The 27528-nt window shown below is 43.3% G+C and overlaps 1 protein-coding gene across 4 annotated transcripts in view; it reads left to right on the plus strand.

The window, feature by feature from the left end:
• EDA (ectodysplasin A) overlaps positions 1–27528 on the plus strand; it is a 155914-nt gene extending 128386 nt beyond the window's left edge. Inside the window, exons 3-8 of one of the 4 annotated variants that reach the window (XM_048482756.1) lie at positions 6234–6263; positions 11057–11236; positions 16531–16565; positions 17521–17572; positions 23852–23976; positions 24848–27528. In XM_048482756.1, the coding sequence (XP_048338713.1) occupies positions 6234–6263; positions 11057–11236; positions 16531–16565; positions 17521–17572; positions 23852–23976; positions 24848–25099 (674 nt within the window). In that variant the 3' untranslated portion in view covers positions 25100–27528. Of the gene's footprint in view, positions 1–6233; positions 6264–11056; positions 11237–16530; positions 16566–17520; positions 17573–23851; positions 23983–24847 lie in introns of all 4 variants that reach the window. The other 3 variants (XM_048482758.1, XM_048482759.1, XM_048482755.1) reach the window with 3 other exon arrangements.

The raw sequence follows: 27528 nt of genomic DNA on the forward strand, positions 1-27528 counted from the left end.
CAGAGTTCTCCTGCCGTGTCTACGGATCTGTCTAAGCCAGTGAATAAAGGACTGTTTGTGGTTACTTTGCCTGGACTCAGTTTGTTACATTAGAAGAACTCTCCCCTCTTCTGAGCACCCTTGGATAGTTTGCTGTACAAGGTTGCCTGATGTCTGCCGTGCCCAGGCAGTTGTTAGGATCTGTTGGACCTTGGCTCTCCTCCCATCCGGAGTCTGAGGGGGAGGAGGTGGGGGCCCCTCGAAACTCCCCAGGTGGCTCCATTTCATGAGGCACCCTCCTTAGTGGCGGCTTTACAGCCTCGGTCAGCCCGGAGTCTGACCTTTACAAGCTTACGTGAACCGGGAGCTGCCCACATTTCCAGTTGCAGAACCGTGTCTTCTTGCTGTCTACCGGCGGATGACTGCTTGGAGGACCCTGGTGGGGGCTCGGCCATGGATCAGGCCCCGACAGTGACCCATCACATTATGACCCGGCGTTGTGTGGATTACAAACCTACCGGACAATGTTTTGTTAGGAAATTGGTCTGTCCACCATTCATGGCTCCACCCGTGAATCCCTCGAACGGTTCCTTGATCAACAATTCGAGGATTCTGTTGCCCGAGCCCAGTTTCACACTATTGCGCTGTCCCGTGAATCAATTATAATTCCTTATAGTGATCACTTTTGGATGCTCGCATTAGCCTTCCATTGAATAATCACTTCATACTTAACCCACCCTGCAGCATGGCATGCATGACATTGTGAAAGAAATCCATTGATATAACAAAATGCAACACGTGTTTATCTGTGCTTTCGTTCGTCTTCATCAGTGTATGATTTCATTTGTAATCGCTCATTGGAGTTATTGAAGCGTCTTCCTGAGACTTCCCCATAAAAAGCATTGGCACATCTACGGATCTGTCTAAGCCAGTGAATAAAGAACTGTTTGTGGTTACTTTGCCCTGGACTCAGTTTGTTCATTACACCTTTAAAGTTTAAATCCCCTGAGTGCAGAATGCAGACTATCTGTCATTCCACATTCTGAGCTATTCGGATCAGCTTTTATCAGCCCTGCTTGCATTCTGGACTTGATAAAAGCCGGAGAAAAGACAAATACAGCTTTTTTCTGTATTGTTTTAGAATTTGGATATACCGAATCACCAAGCCTATCCCCTACCACTCTTAATCTGTACCTGATCTACCTCTTCAATAAAGGCTGCTGCATAATATGCTAGACTAGAGACTGTTTATTGAGCAAAGATCCAGAGATCTAACAGCTCTCCATCTTCTTTTATACTCTAGTAAAAGAACCCAGGTTTGGGGAACTTTGCTTCAGGCCCATCTCCCACTGTCCCCTGAAGCAAAGTTCACCAAATGTGGCTGCTCTTGCCAGGAGGGTCTCCTGAAGCCATCCTGAAAGTTTGGTGCCTGTACCTTGAAAAATGTGCAGCCTGCTTGCACACACCCAGAAATGTCTCATTGGCTGCAATGGAGGCAGGTCAGTTCAAAATGAGAATCTGGGAAAATTTCTTGGGGTGCCTTTCAGGGGTGCATCAAAGGGGTAGCTCCCTTCTCATATTACCTCCCACTGGAAACAATGGGAGATGGGGCACATCTTTTGGGGGTCCATAAAATTGGATCCCCTGAGCCAAACATCACCAAACCTGGGTGGTATCATCCAGAGAACCTCCTGAAGATACCCTGCAGGTTTGGTGCCGCTAGCTTAAAATGTGCCTCGTACAGGCCAAAAACCTATGCCACTCCCCATTTTTGTGTCAGGGAGCATCTGGAGGCACAGCTGGAGACTGTGCACTTCACATCCGACCTCTGGACCAGCTCCATATCAGAGCCAATCAGAGCAAACCTTTCACTGACTGTACGTGATAGCAAGCCAAGGGTGCGTGGTGCTAGCAATGTTAGGCAGGGGGAAGAGTACACCAGGCTGGCTATCACCACATTTTGCTCCAAACTCGGTCTGTCTGCCACATGCATTTGTTTCACAACCCACCTGGCGGTGAAGGATGCCCTTGGATGAGACTCCTCTCACAATACCAGCTGGGACCCAGTAAACTGTAATCTCTGCTATCTGCTGCCAATTTGGCAGCATGGCGTAGTGGTTAAGAGCAGTGGACTCTAATCTGGATTGGTTTGGTTTCCCTGTTCCTCCACATGAAGCCTACTGAGTGACTAAGGCCAGTCACAGTTCTCGCTGAACTCTCTCAGCCAGACCAACCTCACGATGGAAAGGGAAGGGAAGGAGTTTGTAAGCTGCTTTGATACTCCTCACAGTTGAGAAAGGTGGGTATAATCCAAAACTCTTCTTCTCCTTCACTGATATCCCAAATTATTTGAAAAAGCAAGACATCTGTTTTGAACCCAGGCTGTTAGAAAAGTGACAAACTGTGATGGATTTTAAAAGAGAACATTCAGACTCCCCACCCCCAAAAGCATCTGAAATGTGACTTCATTGTGCCGGAGTAATTTTCTAATGAGAGTGTAGCCCTTTTGAGTGTATCTCCTGGGGGAGGGGTTGTGTGTGGGGGGGTGGGGGGATTGCCGTTTCCAGGAGTGCTGAAGAGGAGGGGCAGCTGCAGCTCCGGAGACTTCTCCCACTAGGGACAGCAAAAGGAGGCTTGGAGTGTCCAGAACCCCGCCCCCCTTTTTTCCCCCTGGAAGTGATGTCTCTCTGGGGCCACCTTTAGCCTTGGTTCTGTTTGGTGTGGCAGGTGGGACACTGATTTTATTTGGATTCTCATATTTGGTTCTATCTGGCTTGTCACATTTGGCTTTGAGTTTGTGTGGTTTGTCCCATTTGATGATAATTCTTTTTTGGATTCTTATAGGTAACATCTATTTCAGTGGTTCTCAACCTTCCTAATGCCGCGACCCTTTAAGACAGTCCTCATGTTGTGGTGACCCCCAACCCTAACATGTATCCATTTTACAGATGGAGAACACTGATGCAGAGTCTTAGGCGGCCCTTGTGAAAGGGTCTTTCGACCCCCAAAGGGGTCCCGACCCCCAGGTTGAGAACCACTGATCTATTTTGTTTGGATTCTCATATTTGTCTTTGGTTCCATTTGATTTGCCACATTTGTCCTTGGTTCAGTTAAGATTCTCACATTTAGCTGTGGTTCTGTTTGGATGCTCATGTGTGGCATTGCTTTTGTTTGCCTTCTTTTATTTGATGTTGTTTCTGTTTAGCTGTTGGCTTCTTTGCTTCTTTTTCCCCCACAGGGAATAATGGAAACCAGGAAATAATGGTTCTGAAATTGCAGGATTTGAAACAATAATCTGAAATAGAATCCTGAACTGGTAACTGCTGTTCCCAAAATTTGGGATTATGAAACCAGTGTCCTCCCTAAAACTTGGATTAAAAATTATTACAAATTACAATAACTATTACAAATTGGTGGGCCAGAAAAATAATATTCTGTCACAGCCATTCTGTTGACTATTCTATGATGACTGGAAAAAATGTTTCAGCAAGACAGTAACCGTCTTCCTGATGTTCTGGTAGTTTTACAAATTTTGATCCAACTCAGAGAATTTCTGTTGGATATGTAGAACCATTTGCCTCAGAAACCCGAATAAAGAGTTCCTCAGTGCTCGGTGCTCTTATCCATGCTGCAGCAGGACAGCAGGTGGGCAGTGAATGGATCTACTGTGATTTTGTCCTAATGATGGCCAAGCTTCAAAACCAAATAAAAACAAAAATAACCTTGTCAGGCTGTATTCTTAAAAGATTTTAATCAAATGTGATCCTAGCAGTCTTTTGTATTAATAGTTATGTCCATATAATTACTGTCCCACATATTAAGACAAATGATTTCCAGGACCACCAGTGACTGAAATTTGTTTTAATGGCCGGGTCCACTAAGTCACCGGCTTTAATTTATTCTACTTAAATGTAATCATCATAAGGAGATGAGGGCCAGCCCCCTGAAAACTGAACCAGATGCTGAACGTCATGACTTTGTAAGGCTGAAAATAAGTTCTGTACTTCATTTCTTTTTGAAACAGCAAACATCTTTTCCATTAAAATACTTACGCCTATGCTTACCTCTGACAAGAGTATAGCTATCCTCATGTATGCCGACGATGTTGTACTATCATTAACGAGAGTAAAGCTAAAAAGAGCACTGAAAATATTTTCCCAGAAATGTACAGAGGAATTCTATTAACTATACAAAGACCAAGATTGTGCACTTTAATGCCAAATTTAAGAAACTGAAATTGCAGTTGTCAGGACATCAGATTGAACAAATAAAGTGCTTCAAATACCTAGGTGTGGTTTTCCAGTATAACGGGAAACCCATAATCCGTGTACAGTCAGCTATACAGACAGCACAAAGGGGCTCACAAGCAATCCTAAAATATTTTTGATCTCAAGGGGGTGGATTTATTCCAATTTATTCCAATTGCAATTAGATTGTTTGAAGCTAAATCCTTGGCACAACTTACTTATGGAGCTCTGCTGGCAGTAATTTTTGATTTCACTCCATTAGAGAGTCTTATCTGCATTTCTTAGAGCTTTGTTTAACACACCTAAATTTACAGCTAATTTACTATTAAGGCAAGAAGCAGGGTTGGTTAAAGTTGAGACAACCTTTTAGAGGCTGATTATTAAATATTGGCTTAAAGTCCTTTCCCACCCCTTGGGTTTATTGCCCTTCCTGCTGGCAGGACACCTTATCCAAGTTGGTTAGAAAAAATAACACTCAAACCTAAACAGTGCGGCTTGGACCCTCTGCAACTATTGGAGTTGGATAATCGTAGAGCAACAGCCCTGGTCTATCAACGGCTCAACGACACTGAAATGCAAACAGGTCTCCCCTTGTTACCCGTGTTGTGCCAGGACAGAAACAGAGTGGATGAATGTGGGTTCAGCTTCTCAGTCCAGCAGAAAGCATCACAAAGTTAAAGGTTATGTGAAGTTCAAGTGACAGTTAGGCTTCAGTAAAAGAAAGTAGCAAGCGTGAAGTGATTGGGGGAAAGTTATGGACCAATCGGGGGCTTGTTGCTGAGGCAGGATAATGCATCCAATGTATGAGACTGAGCCTAAGCTGGAGTTGGCAACCTTTATATGCAACCTCCTACTCTGCATATTTATTCTTCTGTAATGAGCTGTCTGAAGAGAAAGCTGTGTGCTTAGAAAGCTGGGTGCTGTATATAGATTTGAAGTGTTCTGTATAATTAGATTAGTTTATAGTGGTAGTCTTGTATATCTTGCAACTATGGAAAGAAGAACATGTTTGAAGAGTGTTTATTTCCATGAGTGAAGAAGGTTCCTGTTGGGTGCAAGAAGACTACACCACACTCTCCTTGCCACAGGTTCTACCGTTGCGTTAAATTACCTCTGCTGACATGCTATACACGGTAAACCATTAAAATCCTGATCAGGAATTTCGGCTGCCCCTTACCTGTCTAACATAGCATCTGCAAAATGCTTCTGGGTCTTTTCTAGGGCCCGTTTTGATGCTTTCCCATCAGCCAATCTAATGGGAAGATTTCAAAAAATACCACGGCACAGGAGAGAGAGTGTTTGCAATTCAGGGGGAGTGGACTCTGTGTCACACATCCATCCTATTGCATTGTGAGCTCCATAAATGGAAGAGTCTTTAATTCATCCACTGTTAGCTCATTATACAAGTTCAATCATAGTCAATCCTGATTCAGTTCTTGTAAGAATTTTATTGGAAGACTGACCTTCCTTTATATCTCAGCAGATAGCCAAATTTTTCATGTTGGCACATAATAAGCGTAAATCCATGTTAAGACAGAGAGCCATACTGCATGATGGTGATTGTAATAATGTTACAAGCTGATGGATTTCTGTGCATGTGTATAATTTGATTTTGTTTTTGCTTGCCTAATGGCCGTAATAAAACTGTCTGTCTGTTTGAGAGTACTAAATACTTGTGTGAAAAAGAGAACAAACTGGTACATTGACCATATTATTTTGTAAGGTTATCATCACTGAGACATTAACTATAGAAGAGAAAAAGATGGTAGCTTCCTTAATTATTAACTGTTAGTAAGTGTGATTTCAATTAATGTGAAACCCAAAGTTTTCAGTGTCCTCTGGTTTTAAACAAATGAACTGAACAGTACAGTACAGGTTGTCACTATTTCTTGTGGGGGAATCATTTCCATGGAGTTGAAGCTCATGAAAATTGTCATCCATTCATATGGGATTCTTGTAAAGGCAAGCCTTAATTTCAGGGGAGTATAATATCTTCCTTTTTTGCAGGCACAAGTACATCATCTAAAAAGAAAAAGGGTAAGTTAGACTTTTCTTCCTACTTTCTCTGAACAGCAGTAATTTCCCATAATTTATCTCTAATAATCGAATCAGAGGCAGACTTCAGATCCATAAAAGCCATTAATAGTTTTCCCCTATATTTTTGCTATACTTTTCTGCCAGATGGGTTAATGTAAGGCAATGATGTGTTGCTGATTGATTAGCTCTGAAGGCTGACTGTGCATCAGTAATATACTTTTTATCAGCTAACTCAGCTTCCAGTCTATTACAAAGATACATTTTGCCCATTATGGATTGGTTGGTCTGTCGTTATCAGGTTCAAAAGGGGAGTCCTTTTTAAAAATAGGGACTACTATTGCTTGTTTCCATTTGGCTGGTATTTTTCCAGAAGCATTTATTGATGAAAACAGGACTGCCAAAAGCGGCACCCACCAATGGGCATTTCTTTTGATTAATTCTGAGGGGATCTTATCAATACCAGATGCTTTGCCTTCCTTAACGTTTTTTATTAGGTCATAAATTTCCTCTTCACTGACAGGGTTCCACTAAGGCATTGAATTTAATGTATATTCTGGTCTTGACAACTGATGTTAAATTGGTGGTATTTTGTTCTGTGAAGATTTTTCTAAAGTGAACCTCCCATACTTGGGGTGGTATTACATCTGGGAGCTGTACTTTTAGAAGAAATAGCCCTTCTCACAAGGTACCAGAAAGACCTGGAATCATTCTTTAGTGAAGCTTCCCTTAATAATGCCCAAGCATTTTCTTGATCCCATTGTTTCTTGTTTGTAGCAATTTATAGTAGTCTTATTTCAAGGTGTAATATTCATCAGGCATCTTAGAAACCCCGAGACTCCTAAAAGAGTAGAAGATTGCATTTAACTGTTTCTTTAACTCCCCACATTCCTTGTCATACCATTTGGGCCTATCGTATACAATCAACTTTGTATTATCAATCTTAACCTTGGGCATAAATGTCAAATTCATATGTAATTGGTCCATTAAATTCTCATAAGCAATTAAAGGGTTTTCAGGATGATTCAGATTTATAAAATAGGACTTAATCTGAATCATATCATCAGTATTCAATCTGTCAGCTTCATGCTTAAGTTTTGGGACCATTTAGATTGGACCCTCGGCAAAGTAGGTGACCTGGGTTGCAAACTTCCGCTATGAGGTATTCTGTCACAAGAGGCAGGTGGTCACTCTCAATTCTGGGTTTGACCTGAAAAGTTTCCACTTTGCAGAACAGATCTTTACAGACTAAACCATAATCTAGTACACTCATGCCCTGTTTATTTGCAAAAGTAATTGTGATCAGATGGTGTTGTTCCATTTAAAATTATTAAATCTCATCTATGACAGAAGGTAACCGAACAATATCCCGCATAATTTACAGTTTGGTCTTTTGAGGTTCTCCCTGGGAATATATCAATACCAAAGGATGATAAAGCTGGAAATTTTTCATTTAGAAATTTATCATTTGGGCCTATTCTAGCATTGAGGTCACCCATAATAATAAGATCATGGTTGGTAAATTTTAATGGCATATTGAAAATATACTCTTTAAATTTATCCAAATTATTTCAGTTGTTTTACCGTATATACTCATGTATAAGTCGAATTTTTCAGCACATTTTTAATGCTGAAAAAGCTCCCCTCGACTTATATGCGGGTCATTAAAATTTTTTTTGTGTTTTTACTTTGCCGGCCAGCAGGGGGCACAGTTTTTATGCGAGAGGCACCAAAATTTCAGGGTACCCTCAGAAGACTCTCCTGAGGATACCAGCCAAGTTTGGTAAAGTTTGGTTCAGGGGGTCCAAAGTTATGGACCCCCAAAGGAGGTGCCCCCATTCCCCATTGTTTTCAATGGGAGCTATTAGTAGATGGGGCTACCCTTTTGAGGGTCCATAACTTTGGGCCCTCTGAACCAAACGTCACCAAACCTGGCTGGTCTCATCAGGAGAGTCTCTTTATGATACCAGCCAGGTTTGGTGAAGTTTGGGTCAGGGGATCCAAAGTTATTGACCCCCAAAGGGGATGCCCCATCCCCCATTGTTTACAATGGAAGCTAATAGTAGATTTTTCATTTCTGATAATATCCCTCTTAAAATCTAAGTTGGGTTACATTTGGACATACAGATGATGATGAGGAATCCAGTTTTGGAGGATTTTAACTCTTGTGTTTTAGCTTGGTTGCTAGTTGAGCTAAGGTTTTTGTACTTTTAAAGTTATTGTTGATACCATATTGTTCTTGTTGACCCTCTTTTCCACTTACAGAGCCAGTTTACTGTTTTTCTTATTTCTTTGAAATAAATATTCAAAAACATTTAACCTACTGATGCCTCAATTGATGCTGCATTTCCCACCCTCGACTTATACGCGAGTCAATAAGTTTTCCCAGTTTTTGTGGTAAAATTAGGTGCCTCGACTTATATGCGGGTCGACTTATACACGAGTATATACGGTAATTTACTTTAATGGTGGGATATATACTGAGAGAATGATATAGTTTTTCTTTTTTTAACCTTAATCCTACACCACAAGCTCATAATCGTCAACTCTATGTATTAGACTATTTAATTTGTAGGAAAATAAAATAGCAGTTCCACCACGTGAGCGACCATTCCTGCTATAATGAACTGCTTTAAATCATAAGCTTTTTATCCATATAGAGAAATTTAAAGCATTTAAAGACCAAGTTTATTGCAGTAAAATTATATCATCTTCAGAGATGAATTTCACAAAGGATAGACCTTTTAGTTTACTCTCCCAGCCTGCCACGTTCCAGAATAATAGTTTCAGGCCATTGATCTCTTTAGTCATATGGTGTCAGTTGTCCAGAGTAATTTGATTCAATGAGCTCTCCTTTCCTATATAAACGCCACCATTTTGGAATGGTTGCCTGCATCTCTGTGCCTTCAAATTAAGTCCAGAAGGCACAGAAAGATCCAGGCCTGGGGCCTTCCAGAGAAGGCCACTGGAGTGCCCTGCCATGTCTCCCGACTGGGAACCACAGTGGAGAGTGAGGGGCTAGTCTTCTGTGTCCTAGATGGCTGCATCCACGTGTGGTGGTTGGAGTGTCAGCATTCTTCTGCTTTTTCAGCTTTGCAAAGAGGAATTTGGATTGAATGGGAAATGAACTGCTCATGAGCAACTGCCTGCCTGCACGTGCTGCTGTGGGATTACACATAATTGTTTTACACCTGAAGTATCAGCTAATTTAGAGGCAGAAGAAGCCTCCAGGGCAGGATTAGCAGAAACAGCTGAAGTGTGTGTTGCCTCTTGATTCCTGGGGAGGGGGAGGCCCAATGAAATCTGGCTGGCTTGCACACTTGATCCAGTGCTATGGTAAGTCTAGGATGACGATGATATCAACCAAAGGAATGTAATAAAAATGCTGCAGGGGAAATGTGTAAGATTTGGAATGTGGTTCAAGGTTATAGATTTTAGTGTGTCTCACTGAGGGTGAGGAGAGCTGGAAGAGTGGATGAAGACTTGGCTGGCTGCCAGCTCAGATGGGAAGAGACACGTTCTCTGGTGAAGAGAGAAGCCACGGCTACAAAAACCGTGGGGTTGTTTTATCCCCAACATTCTTGCGCAACCCACTTCAGGAAGATTACAAGGGGTCTTGTAGCTGACCATGTTCAGATTGGCTAAGAATGAGAGTCAGTAGGCCATCATTTAAAAAGCCACCTGAACAAAGCTAAAGTCTAAATTTCACCTTCTTCGTCAGGCACAGGTGTGTGAAGGCAGGCTATCCCAGAGAGAGGTCACCAAGTTGACTGGTACCACTGCCTTATGCCTGGTTTTGAGGACACCCAGCAAGGGCAGCCACCTGGCGTGTGAGCTTCCTGGGGCACCCCACTGGCTGGCTCTGTTGCGGGGGGGGGGGGGAAGAGGCTGGGCTTAGTGAATCTTCATCCAGTTCCAATAACAGGTTCTAAACCCTTTGATCTTTAAAAGATCCCCTTCGGGGATAGGGTGGTATAGAAAACTAATCAATCAATCAATCAATCAAAAGATTCAAATCAGGCAGATTTGCATATGTTGATACATTCTGACAGATCATGCCCATATTTTCAGAAGTCACCACATTTAATGTACACGATTTGTTCCATGTCTTCACAAATATTCATACGTGACTAGTTGGAGTAATCAAGATGTGGGATTTATCTACAGGGCGTGTGTTGGAACACCCACATTAATCAGCTGACTGCAACTTGATCGAAGTAGAGAATAATCATTGCCTCGGCAACGGGGACAGGTCCTTGCTAGGAACTGCTTCCTCACACTTATTTTTGCAACCATTTCTTACAGATGGTGTGAAACATTGTTGAAAAGATGGATACTTCTTGTGAAACAGCAGAAATGTGTACAAAACACATCCCTCCCCACATTACATTTTGGTCCTAAACATTAAAATGGACATAGTCTAAGCTTTCCCTTTGTCTCTCATTTTGCCCTGGAGTCTGCACTCCAAAGTTGCTGTTGGCTCCAGGGAACTGATCTTTATAGTTTGGCACTGTAATTCCAGGAGAATTGCAGTCCTCTCCTGAAGACTGGGAGCTCTAGTGGCACCAGTGAGGCTGAGAAACAGTGTGGCTTACCTGAAGCCAAACTCATTGTAATGCTCCAAATATTCCTGTTGCCTGATGAACAGCAGCAAAAATCCACCTCGTGCATCTTTAAGCATTGAGTTGGCCCAGCACAGAAGACCTTTATGCTCTGAAGTGTGAATCTACATCCCAGATATCCTTTCTTTCCCCTGCTGTGTTGAGAGGTGACAATAATGAGCTTTATCTCCTCAGGCAAAAAAGCTGGCCCTCCCGGCCCCACTGGGCCCCAAGGACCCCCAGGCCCTCCTGGACCGCAAGGACCTCCGGGAATCCCTGGGATCCCTGGCATTCCAGGCACCACTGTGATGGGACCTCCGGGACCTCCAGGACCTCCTGGCCCCCAGGGATCCCCTGGCATGCAAGGCCCAACTGGTAAGTGCTGTGAGCCATGTGAGGTCACTGCTGAATGGCTGGAGAGCCTTCTGCTCCATTGTGTGAGGTTGTCAGGTCTCACAACCTTAAGCCAATAAACAGATCAGTAGCATTTATTGAATAGGCATTGAAGCACCATGCTTGGCAAAACCAGTTCTAACCAAGCTGGCATTCACAGTCCCCTTTATCCCCCACAGAGAAAAACAGTCTTTTGTGAAAAACAATCTTTGAAGCTAAGGCGCCCCAAGGTCGGCCTCAGATAGCAAGAGAAATCCACCTGGCTTCCCTACGAGATCATGAATGTAACAGTTCCCATGGGACAGGAGTATCAGAGGAAGCCTAATCATCTACAAAGTGTGTGAAGCCATAAAGATTTGATATTTGTTTTTTGATATTTGCTGTTGACATCTGGTTAGTTTTTGATGTTATTTACTTGTTCGCCACCCTGAGCCCTACGGGGAAGGCGGGGTATACATCAAATAAATGAAATGAAAGAATGCATAGATGGCAGTGGTTACATATAGCAGACTGGTTACATATATCTTCCTAGCAGCAGTAATTTGCTATTTTAGTCGGTTGCCTGGTTCTGGGAATGTATTTCAATCACCTAGATAGCGTTCTCCTGACAGAGGCCAGGCTTCCATAAAAGATGCACTGCCCCAGTAGAGCCCACTGGATAATTCCTGAGTAAACATGCATATTCTTTTCGTCTAAGTGTCAAGTGCATAAAGTCAGAAAAACTTCACGTGGAAAAAAAAGTTCTGCAAATAACTCTTGGTCTGTCTTTGGAGCCACAGCATAGCCCAGGGGTAGGGAACCTGCAGCTCTCCAGATGTTCAGGAACTACAATTCCCATCAGCCTCTGTCAGCATGGCCAATTGGCCATGCTGGTAGGGGCTGATGGGAATTGTAGTTCCTGAACATCTGGAGAGCTGCAGGTTCCCTACCCCTGGCATAGCCACAAAGCTGGGCTTCCTCCCAAGTTTGCGTTCAAAAGTGCCCTTGATGAGTATCTGTCTGTATGATATATCTGGTTTTTGTTGGGGTTTGAAGGAGTCTTGAGTGAGCATGACCAACATGAATTGAAAGCAGTACATTAGTCTAGCCTCAGAGTAACCATAGCATAAATCCACATGGCCAGATCAGCCAAGTCAAGATAGGAGCGGCTTTTGTGGCTAAAGGGAGCTTCTGAACAATGCTGGATTGAGTGTAACTCCTGGGCCCTTAACTAAGTCAGTGAGTGTCATCTGGACCTCATCCATGGTGGGAGCATAATGTTCCGCAGGACTTCCCAACCACTATTACTTCCATCTTGTTAGGGTTCAATTAGACAGGTTTGTTGTTGAAAGTTTTTGAGTGATTTTTGTTACATACGTAATTCCCCTGTTAACTCAAAATTCCTGATTTTATTATTTAATATTCAGTACAGTTTTATTCTGCCTTTCCACCCAGTCAAGATGGCAAACATTAAAACATAAAACATCTGTAGATTAGATGTCAGAGATGCATACTTCCATGTACTGATAAAGTCATATTACTGAGAGTTTCTAATGAATGCATGAATGAGCCTTTATTGACATACATTTAAAACAGTATAAAAAGAGGATAAAATACAATTTACAGTTGATAAGCATAAAAAGCGTTAAAATATATCATTTACACTTAATTATTTCAAGATGGAAATTTGCAAGATATTCATTGGGTCAGGATTACTCAAAAGACATGAGATTACAACTGAATCAGCAGAAATAGTGGTAAGCAATGGAATATGGATTGCATACTTTTCTCTTGACTCCTTCAGTTCTTGAGCAGTGAAGAAGGGAGTGGACTAAAGATTCAATTTGTCCCGATTTGCAGGCACGTGGCCTTTGGTCTTTGTCCAGTTTGTTAAATCCCCCAGAGAGAAAAGCTGGAGGCAAAACGTTGAATCTGGCGAATGCCATGGCTCACCTTTGCACTGGATTGGTCAGAAGAGTTTCTACTGTTTCTAGACCATGAACATCTGGAGAGCCGCAGGTTGCAGACCCCTGTTCTAGACAGATACATCTTACACAATATACAGTTGTCCTTTGGCATGACTACCACACTGAGAGTTTTAATACGAGTTGTTTGTTTAAAACAATTCTGTGTTGCCTTTTCACCCAAATAGGGTTGCCAAGATGATGAACAGTGAAACATTTAATCATTAAAACCTTTTAAAATTAAGCCTCTATACAGTAGTTCAATAAAAACATAAGCAAGCATAACACCACAAATCAGCTCAATAACAGTCTTTGTTGCAGTTGTTCACCTCCAGTTGATAGGCTGTTACATGTTCCCATATCCAGATGATTGGGTGGTCGAGTCAGAAAAGAACTTGAAAACCCATACAGAGTTCATTTTTTGAACAATTCAAAGACTGGAATCGCAGGTAACCTTAGACAAATCCTCATCCTATACATCTCATTCATAGAGGCAATCCTGGATTGAATGTCAAGGAAGTTTTACTTAGAAACTCAAGGTCACAGGGTATTTTATGCCTGAGTTCCACTGCCTCCTTCAAATGTACCACAACATTCAAAGGGTGTGTTGTTTTCAGCCTTATCTGCAAGGTTTGAATTTGCAAGATACGTAAGACCTATCCAGGATTGGGGTTCAACACCCACAGCCTGAATCAGAGAATGAAATTCAGTGTATGCAGGGACCTTCAGCCCTCATCTGGATGGCCCAGGATGGCCTGCTCTTGTCAGATCTCAGTAGTTAAGCAAGGTCAGCCTTGGTTAGACCACCAAAGAAATATCATGGTTGCTGAACTAAGAAGGCTATGGCAAAACACCTCTGTTAGTCTCTTCTCTTGAAAACTTTACTGAGTCGCTGTAAGTCAGCTCCAACTTGACAGCACTTTGTACACACACAGGGACCTTACTTATTACAGTTATTTGTGGATTGTCAGTGAAAACCTGGTCCCTTTTGGCCTTTCTACTGTATACGTGGTTATTCATATGGATGCATCACTTAGAGGTTGGGTTGCCTATTGTTTAAATCATCATGTAAAAGAAGTCAGAGAGGAAAACTCTCCATATCGGTGTTTTAGAGCATTTATTCATTTATTAGATTTCTATGCGATCCTTCAAATGCTAAGGAGGAATTACAGCACAGTAAATATCACATCACTATTAACATTGAAAACCAACACTTATTACAGTACTACAGTATTCAGCACTATGAGTCAGTGGCATCAAACTGGCAACAGTGACCCTGGGGATAACAGACCAGAGGAGTTTCAGTTTGCAAAAGCTGCAGAACGGAGGGCGTGGATCTCCCCTGGCAGAGCGCTGCGCAATGAGAAACACCACAACATATTTCCAGAATAGGTTCGTGCTGAATTGATAAGCTCCAGGCCCAGTTTTGCAGATGTTATCAAACCCTCTACTAAAAAAATTTCTTCCACTAAATGGAAAAGATTTGTGTCCTGGGCAACCCTAAAACACATAAGCCAATAGGAGTGTTGCCAGACCTCGATTTTTTGCTACCCTACCCTTTAAACAACCTTCTTTCAAACATATGTGGATGTCCAATTGTCTTTCCATATTCCATTTTCTCAAAGGGTCTTTCCTTAAGGTTCTGTTTAATACGTACCACCTAGTTCCCCACCGGAGTCTGTTTTTGTATTTCAGAGTGACCATGTCCAAACCCTTCCAGCTGCTAGCATCTTGCATTAAAGCTTCTTGCAGCTTGAACTATCACATCAGCTCATAAGATGAGTAAACTTCAAGCACTCAGAAAAGATCCACTATTCCTAAAATTTTATACAATAATGTTGTGCTGTGAATCAGCTTGCAGTTCCTACAACCTGTTACCGAAAATGCTGGGGTCTGTCCCTTTTACAGTCAGGTTTTAGCAAGGGCACACCTTGCTTTAATGAGAGGCAGGGTACACTCGAGATCATAGTTGCCAACTTTAATAGAGATCAGTCTCTGCAAGAAATCCACAAGAGAACCTTGTAAAGGTTTAACAATTTTATTAAGAAAGTAAAAATAATAAATGTACAAGTACTCATGTTCAAAGGACACTGATGACTGTGGTACTTGACTTGGTTTAATGTTCTCAGCCAAGGAGTGGGAGGAAGCTGATTCAGTCACAGTTTCTAGACAAAGGGAACTACCTGTCACACTTCTGTAGCAACACAAAGAATCTGCAATTAATAGAGGCTCACCTGTAATACATCAATCACAACATCCAGGAACTCCATGTTACGACTAAATATTCATAGTTATGAAACTCAAACAATATGCACCACTGTGCTTTCAGTGGCAAAAATTATGAGGAATGGAAAAATACACACTCTGTGCTATACAATAGAGTACAATGGAGTGATAATAACAGAAAACCACGGAGCTAGTTGGTCTTCCGGATAAAATCCAACCTTGATTACGGACTTCAAAGGCTTGTGGTTCTGTGGAGTGGATAAGTAGAATGATATACTATTGTGAAATTATTTACAAACTATAAATTACTCTATTGAAGAACACTTACATGTCAGATGAATATTCTTGTAGAAAGTCCCATAACATAATGGTTTCAAGTATAGCTTCTGTAAGTTACAAAAAAACTGATCAAGAAATATTGACCAAGGAAAAGTAAATCTGTTACTTTTTTAGCTGAATTAGTATAATTGCCAAACTGGACGTCGAACTACAAAGCTATTCTCAAACCAGTGGCCCAGGTTGTCCTTGGTAATTGAGCATCCCCCACTCTTAAATAGGGAACACAGTCTTATCAGCAGGTGCAGTTACTTAATGCTACAAGTAGCAAGAAAAGTCCAGAGACTGATAGAGTCTGGTGCAGGGGTCTGCAACCTGCGGCTCTCCAGATGGTCATGGACTACAAATCCCATCAGCCCCTGCCAGCATGGCCAATTGACTGATGGGAATTGTAGTCCATGAACATCTGGAGAGCCGGTTGCAGACCCCTGGTGGTGGAATATAAAGACAATCCTGGTGGGATGTAAAGATAATCTTGTGGGATGTAAAGACAATCTCAAAATAAAATAACTCTCAAGGTGTTGCAGTCACTGTTGTATCTTTGTATGAGGGTCCATGTCACTGATCACAGCCAAGATGCCAAAATGTAGAGAGTCTGGACTCTGGAGGACGGTTTTCACACAGAAAATGGTCAACCAATGGTGCTTCTCTTATCCCATTCCAGATACATGATGCGTGCTCAAGGAATCCGACACCAGGCTTGGTTATTCTAGTGCTACTGAGAAAAAGGCTTGTCGAGTGTGGCTTTACTGTACATATTTTATCTTGCAGGTGCCGTGGATAAAGGAGGACATAGAGATGCACAGGTTAGTTTTCTAGCTCATTTGAGAACATGTAGATCAGGGGTCGGCAACCTTTACCACCCAAAGAGCCATTTGGGCACGTTTTCCACGACCCTGAAGATCTACTGAGCCGGAGAGGCAGCTCCACACGGACCTCTGGTTCGGCCCCTCCACTCACCTTTCCTTCCAGCACTGGGAGACGGAGGCACTGGGCAGGGAAACCCCCTCTGCCTGACGGAGCAGGCAACCACCTGCTCTGTGGGGCAGAGGGGGGATGGCGGCTGCTCTGGAGGGACACACCCACGCTACCCTCCAACCTCCAGGAGTCTGAGGGCAGCGTGGGCGTATCCTTCCAGCCCTCCAGAGCAGCACTGGAAGGAGAGGTGCGTGGAGGGGACGTGAAAAGCAGCACCCTCACGCACGGAGCTGCCTCCGGTTCGGCCCCTCCACTCACCTTTCCTTCCAGCGCTGCTCTGGAGGGACACGCCCACTCTACCCTCTGACCTCCAGGCCACGCAGAGCCACAGTATAAGGCTGAAAGAGCCGCATGTGGCTTCAGAGCCGTGGGTTGCAGACCCCTGATGTAGATGAACCATGACACAACAGAATCCATTTCTTCTTTTTTATTGAGAAGGCTGCTTTCGCCAAACGTGCTTTGAGCTGAAGGTAGCTTTTTTGACATGTGACTTTGTTTACTTATTCTGCTTAAATGGCCAGCATTGCTAATGACGGCTGTATTGAAATACATTTTAAGAAATTATTTGGCAGGTTTTGTCACATCTTGTTTCTCAGACACTTGAGGATTCATCTTCCTCAACTCTTAAGCAGTTCCAAAACATGTGTCAGAATATAGGTCTTCACTGTTAATATCATGTGGACAGAGTAATGGGGCCTCTGTATTAAGAAACAGTCATTGTAGTCTCATGCAGCAGTATTGTAGCATCTGCTTAATTTTAATCAGCTGTATTCTGATTTGCAGCCAGCTGTAGTTCATCTTCAAGGACAAGGATCAGCAATCCAAGTAAAGAATGGTAAGAATCTCAAACAATTAGCATTGGTGGCCTCTTTCATTCGTTAGCTGGCACAACATAGTGGTTAGAGTGTCAGACTTGGGGCCAGGACAGCTGGGTTTGAATCCCTACTCTGCTATAGAAGCTTACTAGGTGACCACAGAACTGTCACAGTCTCTCAGCCTAGAAAACTGCACATGGTGGTTGTTGTGAGGATAAAGAAAAGGTGGAGAATGTGTGGGGATAAACTCCTTTGGACCCTGATTAGGGAGAAAAGCAGGATGTAAATACAAATTAAAGTATAGTTCTGAACTGTCAAATGTGTCAATGTCTGTAAGTTACATCCCTATATATCACAAGTGGGGGACCTACAAGGACTTTCAGGGGACATATCATGTCCTTACAGGAGAGCAAGGGGGGAATATAAATCCAAACCAACTTCCTTCCACCCTCCCTCCCATCAGTTACTTGTATCCTGCCAGTAAACTACACTTACACCAACCAGCACTACGATCAGAACAGAACAGTGCCGTTCTGATTGTAGTGTTGTCTGGCGTTACTATAGTTTGTAGTTAGGGTGTAGTAGGTTTTGGCATTATTGTTGTTTGTAGCCAGGGTATAGAAGGTTGGTTTTTTTGTTTTGTTTTTTCTGTGTTCTGCTACACCCCCCACCTTTCTATATTGCATGCTTTCCCCAGCCCACCAGACCCATCACAGCTTTCTGGCTCGGGCGCCTTCAGGCTAGTCGTTTCAAATCTTCAGTATTTTCTGCCAGTAAAGTGGTATCATCTGTACATTTCAAATTCCAGCAGTTTTCACTCCACTTTAATCCACCTACATTTAAATCGAATCCAGCTTTTCTTATACGTTCTGCATATAGATTGAACAGTTAGGGAAATAAAATACCTGGTATCTTTGCCAATTAGAAACCATTCTATTTCTCCATAGTACTGAACTCCATAGGCTGTCCAGTAGCCTCTTGGTAAAGTTGTCCATCAAAACAGCCAGATGCTACAGCACACCCATTTCTTTTAAAGTTGACCATAGTTTTTCCTGATCCACACAGTCAGATGCTTTGCTGTAATCTACGAAGCTGATTTTCTTCTGAAATTCTCTTGAATGCTCAAGTAAATCAATATAAATTTACAATATCTCCAGTTCCTTTTCCTAAATTCAGTTTGAATATTTCCCATTTCTCATTCATATATGGTATCTATCTTTGTTCTCTTTGAGCATCATTTTACTTGTTCAGGAAATCAATGCAATGATTCAATAGCTGATGAAATCTTTGACATCTCTTTTTTTCAGTATTGGAATGTACATTGAATTTTTCTAGTCTATGAGTCATTTTGTTTTCCATATTTGTTAGCATATTCTGGTGGACTCGGCTCCTATGGCTTCAAGTAGCTCAATTGATCTGCTCCTGATGATTTGTTTATCACCCAGTTGCTTTGAGTGCAGCTTTCACTTTAATTTCTAAAACAGAAGAGTCTTCTTCAAAAAAATTCATCTTGAAAGGAATCTGTCCTCCTTTCATCTCTTCTGTGTAGTTCTTTAGTGTTGTCAAGCCGCAGATCTGCAGATCAATATAGAACTCCCAATTTTCAAATCAGAAGTCTTTATTGACAGACATTGGTAAATAAGCCAGTTCTAAAGAACTGACTTTGGGTACAGACCTTTATCCCCAAAGTTCCCCCCTCCCCCCTTTTCACTCCCACATCAAAAGCACAGGAAAGCAAGACAAAAATGTTGGAAACTGAAAGTAGAGGAGAAACAAGAGATCCATCAACTTAACAGTACACAGGGCTCTTTTGATGTCCAGAAGATCCTTCCTGACAAGTGTATTGTTCCCATCTTTTCTTTATTTTATCTTGTTCACTACTGGAGGAGTGGACTTTGATCTAAAGAACCAGGTTTGATTCTCCACTCCTCCACATGAGTGGTGGAGTCTTATCTGATGAACTGGATTTGTTTGTTTACCCACTACTGCACACAAAGCCTGCTGGGTGACTTTGGGCTAGTTACCATTCTCTCAGAACTCTCTCAGGTCCACCTACCTCACAAGGTGTCTGTTGTGGGGAGAAGAGGGGAAGGAGTTTGTAAACTGCTTTGATACTCTTTACAGGAGAGAAAGGAGGGGTATAAATCCAAACTCCTCCTCTCCTACATGTATTTCCATGTTCAGTTGTTTCTTAGAATAATACATTAGAACCGTAGTGGTGAACCTATGGCACTCCAGATGTTGATGGATTACAATTCCCATCAATTGGCCATGCTGGCAGGGGCTGATGGGAATTGTAGTCCATCAACATCTGGAGTGCCATAGGTTCGCCACCACCGCATTAGAACAATATATCAGAATAGCTATTAGACTGATATATTAAAATACGCAATGATTATGATGTTTTCTCTTTGAACACCACCCTCCTGTCCACTCAATAATTTTCTAAAGTTACTTACTATATTGTATCATACGAGAAATCTTTTTTCCTTTCACAGTCCACCAAGAACAATCTTTTATAAAATATTGATAACGAAAACAGAGATAAGTACCAAAAAGGTGAGAGATTCAAAGGGACATCAAAAACCATAGAAATATCTGTTTAGTTATTTGAGGCTTCAGTGAGGAGAGAATGGAACATTTCTGGATCTTACTTGCTGTGTGCCAGAGAGAGAGAGAGAGAGAGAGAGAGAGAGAGAGAGAGAGGACAAGCAGAGGACTACTTAGAAGTCACTTGGTGGTTACTGCTGGGCCTGGCCTCAAGGAGTCGGTCCACAAAGGCCAAAGCTCTCTCGGAAAGAACCCGACCCCTGCTACTTAAAGACAAAAATCAAAACTTGCTGGCTGCAGTAGCATTGGCATTGTGTTGTAAATCTTAGTGGTTGTGATAATTATATCACACTCCTTATAGAGTACAGTTTGTGCAATAAAGAGACAGTTGCTTACTGAAAAGTAGAGTTTACTTACTATAAACGAAGGAAAGGGTAACTTAGATATAAAACACAAAATATCTTTCTACGTAGCTAGCTCCTTCAGCTACCTGCAGCTTGACTATCACATGGCTAACAAACTGCTAGAGAGCGTGTGCAGAGAATAACAAAGATTATATACCTATTGTCTCCATGCAGACCCACATGTATCTCATGCCGGGCCTAATTGACCAATAGAGGTCAGTTACCTGATCACTGACCTCTGACCTCAATAACTAATTAGCATGCACAACATTAACTCCTTCATTACTGGATTATGTGACTGGAACTTGCCAAAATCACATCAAACCCCTTCTCAAGTGACAGTTACACAATTTTCATGCAAACATAAACTTTCACGAAGATATTCAAAGTTTTATCTTGGTCAGTGGCTTGGTAAAGATGACAGTTATCATCTCTTCAGGAAGACAGCGCTTGAGTATGATCCGCCCTTTCTTGATATCCCCATTCTATACTAGGGTGAACAGTATAGATTCAACACATTGGTGACTTCTTATGCTTCTTCTTTATTCTAACAACATAATAGCAGCTCATTTATAGAGGCAAACACATATTGATATTGTCCATCTTTCATCCTGGAGAACAAGCATGGCTCAGCTTGTTCCTGTTGAAACCCATGTTTCTTGAACAGCATAGTCAGTTTTCCATTGTGAGAAACAGTCTTAATATTCAGATACTCTACGTATATCTCTTTCAAAGCTACGATGCTTAACAGTGTTTTGGAAAGCTGTCCATTCATTTGTCTTAGATGTAGGTAACTGCATAATTTCTCCATGGCTTGTGGGCTCAGTACACTTCCACTGCGCTTGCAAGGTAGGACAACCTTGAGTTGCAGTTGCAATTTGCCTGATTCCATAAAGAACGTGGTCACGATGTTTCTTTGGCATAAGAAACATGCAGTTTCCATCAAGTCCCCTGTTGGCCCTCTGTGACTTTCTTACTGTGGTTGGAGGCTCTTCTCCCTCTGGACTGGCCCGCTCTGTCGCCTCTTCTGACCGGCTATTCTCTGATTGAGCTCTGGGTGCAGCAGGCGGCTCTCTGGTCCTTTCTGAGGAGGTTATTTCCTTAGGCTCTTGACTGGGTTTTTGCACTGCAGACGCTGGGTCAGAGACCTTCATAACATCCCTTTTGTCCACATAAACATCGTTCAGCACGTCCATATCAAAGGTCACAGGATTCAAAACACAATAGCCCCGTGAACACTGGCTGAAGCCAACCAGTATTCCTGCTTCTGTCGTTGGATCAAGCTCTCCCCTTCTTTCCTTGGGAATTCGGCTATTGGTCCCTTACTGTGAAGAGCCTTTCTCCAGATACACGTAGGAAGTCTCTGATGGAACTTTGGGTATTCCCTGTGCTCTGCTACCAGGAGGCAGGATCTTTTAAAATGATTGCTTCCCGTTGACCCCTTGACAGAATTAAGTCCCCAGTTGCAAACTGACCACGTAGTCTGAACAAACAACACTCAAGAAAAACAATCTTAAACAACTGATCTAAACTCACTAAACTGTAAGGGAATACAGAACTAGAGAATTTTCTGTCCTGGCTGGAAAACTGCTCCAAGGGAGGGTCGAGACTTCCTAAGTCTATCTGGAGAAAGGCTCTTCACGGTAAGTGACCAATAGCCGATTCTCCAGTAGACGTAGGAAGTCTCTGATGGGACCTACAACGCAGTGTCCCTGCTCCCCAGGTGGGAATTCTCAGTTTTCCTTGACCAGGTCCAGAATCTTGGTGCCGAAGGCAGTCTGAACTGTGGACCAAGAATCTAACCTATAATGTTTTACGAAGGTCGATGAGGAGGACCAATGGCCGCTCTGCAATTTTCCTCAACCGGAATTTGTTGTCTGATTGCTGCATTAGTAGCAGCCCATCGGACAGAATGAGCCGTAATTCCGGTGGGAACTGATAGTTTGGTAGAAGCATAAGCCTTTGCAATACAGGTGTGAGTAGCGTTGCTTATTGCCGCACCTGACATTTGGCCACCCAAACTCGGATGAGTCACATTAATGAACAAGCTATTGGATGTCTTGATAGCTTCTGTACGCAATAGAAACGTCTAATTTGTGCCCTAGTCTTTCTCTGTCATTAGCTGGTTTTGGATAGAAAACCGGAAGCACTATCTCCTGTCCTAAATGGAAGGTGGAGCTGGCTTTGGGTCGGAAGGATGGATCTGGTCGGAAGGTGCCCCTATCCGGGTGGATCATGCAGCATGCGGGGGAAATGTTGAGTGACCTAAGTTCTGAGGCTCTGCTGGTTGACATTAAAGCCACTAGGAAAAGGGGTTTTATTCTCAACCAACGGAGATGTATTGACCGTATTGGCTCAAAAGGGGATCTAGTCAATGCCAATAATATGGTGTGAAGGTTCCAAGAGGGGAACCTGTGGACTTTGAGAGCTTGTGTTTGGGAGACCCCCTTTAATAATCTCAGGATGTCCGGGTGCACCGAAATACGTATCCCTGGACTTTGGGCCAACAGTGGATAAACCTGCTAATTGTCTGCGGAGCATTGAAGCTCTAAGCCCATCCGCTACCCCTTCCTGAAGGAAGTCTAAAATGTGAACCAGTCCCGGTTTTTCTGGGTCTATCTTCCTCCTGTTGGCCCACAGCGCAAAGACCTTCCATGTATAATCAGATATTCTAGTGGTGGACCTGCGCCTAGAACCTAGAATGGTTTATACAACCTGAGTTGAATAACCTTTTTTCTCTAACCTTGCCCTCTCAATAACCTGTCCGGGTCCGGTGCCACACTGGGCCCTGTGTGAGGAGATCTGGTCTGGATGGGAGGGGAATTGGTTCTCCTACTGCAAGTTCTAGGATCGTGGAGAACCACAGCCTCCGTGGCCAGTATGGGGCTATTAGAATCATTAGAGATCGTTCCTGAAACGGCCGCCTCAGGAGCTTCGGCAGAAGGGGAATAGGAGGGAACGCATAAAGCATATGCACAACATTAACTCCTTCATTACTAGATGGTGTGACTGGCACTTGCCAAAATCACATCGGATTGCCTAGAAACAGCCACTGAGGCTAGTGGTTTCTTAAAGCAATAGGAGCTGCTTCTAACATCTGAAGGGAGTTACCCTCACCTTTCTTTTTTTTTTTAATTTCATTTTTTCCTACAAAGCTAGAACTTTTCTCACGTTTGGAGAAAGATCAGTCTTGTTTATCTGTGGCTGCAGTCTCCAGATTTTAAGCATCCACAGATAGGGCTACATTGAGAATTAGATATATTTATAAATAAAACCTATATTTGTGCTGCTATTGCATTTTCCATTCTAATGGGTACTGAGTGACTGCCATTTTCTCATACTGAGATCTTTCAGGTGGAGTGCTGAATGACTGGTCTCGCATCACCATGAACCCCAGAGTATTTAAGCTACATGCCCGCAGTGGGGAGCTGGAGGTACTGGTGGACGGCACCTACTTCGTCTATAGTCAGGTAGAAGTGAGTACGGTCTTAGGCCTAACTCCTTTTCCTGTATGCAAAATGCAAAGTCTTTTGGAAACCGCAAAATGGCTTCAGAGAAACAAAGACAAGAAAAGCGTATGTGTTAAATGAACATTTCATGTTTTAGAGTTGCAGGGATTGGGGAGAGATACAGAGAAAGGGTTTGGGTTGAGCACACACAGATACACACCCCAGTACAAAACCCCAGTTGATGTACTGTGGATCCTTGATCATAGATCCAAAGAAAGTGGACTCTGTGGGTATAGCGTACCACTTCCATTTTTGCCACTAAGCTGCTTATAATTGTAGTGACTATATTTTGTCACCTCTTAGCCCAGACTCTGCCGACTCTTTGGTATGTTCCAACTATTGATGAGGGTTGTATTGTCACATGGTCTCCCCCCCCCCCCGGCCAAAAAAATCAGCTGATGTCTGTCATGCTGCACAGATTTTTGCTTCAGCTTTAAAACAGTTGAGCAGGATTCAATACAGAAGGACCATTTGGTTTCAGAAAAGACATTCCCCCTGCAGTAGGCGAGGAGCTAGAGAACAGGCCTGGCATTCCTCGTTGTGTCAAATTATTTCCTGTCAATAGGAACTTGCCCAAATCACTGGTCTGTGAGACATTTTTATTAACAAGTGGAAGTCTGCCAGCAGTATTTGAGTTTCCAGAGATGTTCATTCATTTGAGCAGTTCTCGGCTATCAGACCATTCAGCGGAATGCAAAGGCCCTTCTGCCTTCTGGGTTGGAGCTTTTCGCTCCTCTGTTCATTAGAACGGGAGTCTCAGCATTTGTTTGGGTCCGTGATAAGCAGACTTGCGCTCGCCTTCTCCTGATGCCACCATTTTTCTGCCTACTAGGTCTATTACATCAACTTCACAGATTTTGCCAGCTACGAGGTGGTGGTGGATGAGCAGCCCTTCCTGCAGTGCACTCGCAGCATTGAGACAGGGAAGACCAACTTCAACACCTGTTACACCGCAGGGGTCTGCCTCCTCAGAGCCAGGCAGAAGATTGCAGTGAAAATGGTCCACGCGGACATCTCCATCAACATGAGCAAGCACACAACCTTCTTTGGAGCCATTCGGCTGGGAGATGCACCAGTGTCCTAAAGGAATGTGGCACACAATGAAGGAGGAGGCTCCCAGAACTGCACACTGCCGCCGCCACTGCCGCCCATTCCAAAGAATCCCAGTCAGCAACAAAGAGGGTGGACCTGTTTATTCCTTAATGTAAATGCAGGGAGAGCAAAGGCAGGTGGGAGAGCCCTGGGGGGGGGGGAGGAGGAGGAGGGGGGAAGCCTCGGTGACCTTTCTCTTGCATTTCACATACCACAGCACTGACAACTTGTTTTCTAGTCCCCACACGAGGACAACGGTTTCCTGCTTGGACATTGCGCCGTTGAAAGTGTCTGTGGCAGGAGACGGCAGGCGTCATGCAGCTACCTTGTGCCCACGCAGGAAAGCAAGGGACTTTGGGGGTCTGTCTTTCTCCACTAAGTGGAACAAGTTATGTTGTGGGGCTGTGTGATCCCAATGGGGAATCAAACCTTTCCTCGGCGGTCGCTCTCTTGGCAGTAGCTATAAGCAGACCAAGTGGGCAGGTAGAATGAGTGTCACAGGAGCAGCAACCACCACGAAAATGCTCTCTGGTAAGCTTGATGTTCCCCAAGTGAGTGTTGGGTGGCAATGCTGAGGGACGGTCCAAACGCCTCCGTCATTGTGCAGCCGTAGATGCTGAGGTGTCGCTGGGGACCCTCCCACGTCCTGCTTTTCCTTTGGAAAGCTGTTCTAGCCAGAGCGAGCTAAAATTGCAGAAGCAACTATATTCTGCCCCGCGAACCGATCTTTTGGTGACTGGCCCTGCCATCCTCAGAGCGCTCGCCTGGAGGAAAGCCCTGCCAGTAGGCCTGAGGAGGAGCCGGAGTAGAGTTGCTTTGGGGCAACCGGTAAAAAAAGGCTTCACTGGGAGCAGAAGCCTGCTGCCAGAGGGAAATGTTTTGGTTCGAGGCTTCGCGGTGCTTTCCCCTGCCTTCCTGGGCGCCGGAGGTCCCTTTTCAAGAGAGGCCCGTTCTAAATGTAGCATTTCAAATACTATTTTGCCATCTTTAGACTTAGGGGGTGCGCAGCGCTGATGGAGGCTGAATCGTCATGCTGTTCGAATAGCCCTCAACTGTCACTTGTTCTCAGTTGGCGAATCACATACAGCCCTGCGTGACCTTTAATTGTGCACTCATCTGTGGAAATGTACTTCTTTCCCAGAAAATAATTGCTGTTGGAAAGCTGATAGGAGCTGCCCAGATTGTGCTGGAGAAGCTGGAGAGCAGGGCCTGTGTACAAGTCATCTGTTGGGATGGAGACACTGATCTCTTTTTTCAGTTTGCAGCATTGTTAAGAAGATACAGGTCAGCTGAGCTAAATAAGCAGATGTCTGTAAGAGGTGTTTAGAGGCGGGGAGCATGAATAATGTGTAGGTTTTATGGAGCATGCACACTTAAGGGCCTTTCTGGCAGAGTGGATCTTGTGCCCTCAGGGACCAGTGAGCAGCATCCTCATGGTGGACACTCAGGTGAGACCGTTGGGGGATGGTAAAGCTCACCTTGCTGACGGGCAGTATTTTTTAAATGAACTCGTGGTGGGGAAGCTTTGTGCATGGATAAGAAACAGTTTGAAGTAGTTGGTAAGAGTTGTTTTCTCATCTATGAGTCATGTAGGCGGAAGCAACATCACAAGCTGAGGCCTGTCCCAGATAATGACTGTCTTGAGGAACATTGCCTCCTCTTCTGGACAGCTCTAGCAACCTGGTCCAGTATCTGTTGGCTCTTCCAACCACCCCTGTATGTGTTTCTGGAGAAAAGAGGGAAACAGAGGTATTTACTCCACAATGGGTCTTCTCTCTGTTGAACAGTCAAGAACAGAAGTTCTCCAATGCCAGGTGTGGACAATCACAGTTTACTTGATGGTTGTGAAACCAACAAATTGTGAAACCAACAAATAAAAATCAGAAGTTTTTATTGGGTTTTTTTAATATAGTGAGCATGCAGAAACATAAGCAGGAAGGATTGAGGGCTGTTTTGTGTATCTGTCATGCTTTAAGAAGCATTGATAGATCCTTCTAGAAGACTCTTCTAAGACTATACAAGTCTACTAAAATTGAAAGTTGCACTGACATTTACAGACTGAACTTCACTTCAGCTTTCTGGTAGAAACATGGGGCTAGATGTTCTGCCTGCCAGAGTGCGCATCATTTGTTTTCAGTTTTGAATACTTCCACAAGCTTTTCAACATGGCTTCCTGCTTTAGACAGTTTCTGGCTGTTATTGTCTTATATTGTTTGAAGCGAGCTCCTGAGTGACAGAAGGCTTGTAGGCAGAGGTCCAGCAGACCTTCTTACTTTGTGTGAGAAAGATAGTGGTGCCCTGATGCTATCTTCGTTCACAACATGATCTGTATATAAAATATACATAGTGTATATAAATGGAGATGTAAGTTTACATAAATTGCCCGTATTTTCTTTGCAAATAAAACTTTTTTGACCTGAA

The sequence above is a fragment of the Sphaerodactylus townsendi genome, unplaced genomic scaffold (genome assembly GCF_021028975.2).
Source record: "Sphaerodactylus townsendi isolate TG3544 unplaced genomic scaffold, MPM_Stown_v2.3 scaffold_21, whole genome shotgun sequence".
In the NCBI taxonomy this organism is placed as follows: domain Eukaryota; kingdom Metazoa; phylum Chordata; class Lepidosauria; order Squamata; family Sphaerodactylidae; genus Sphaerodactylus; species Sphaerodactylus townsendi.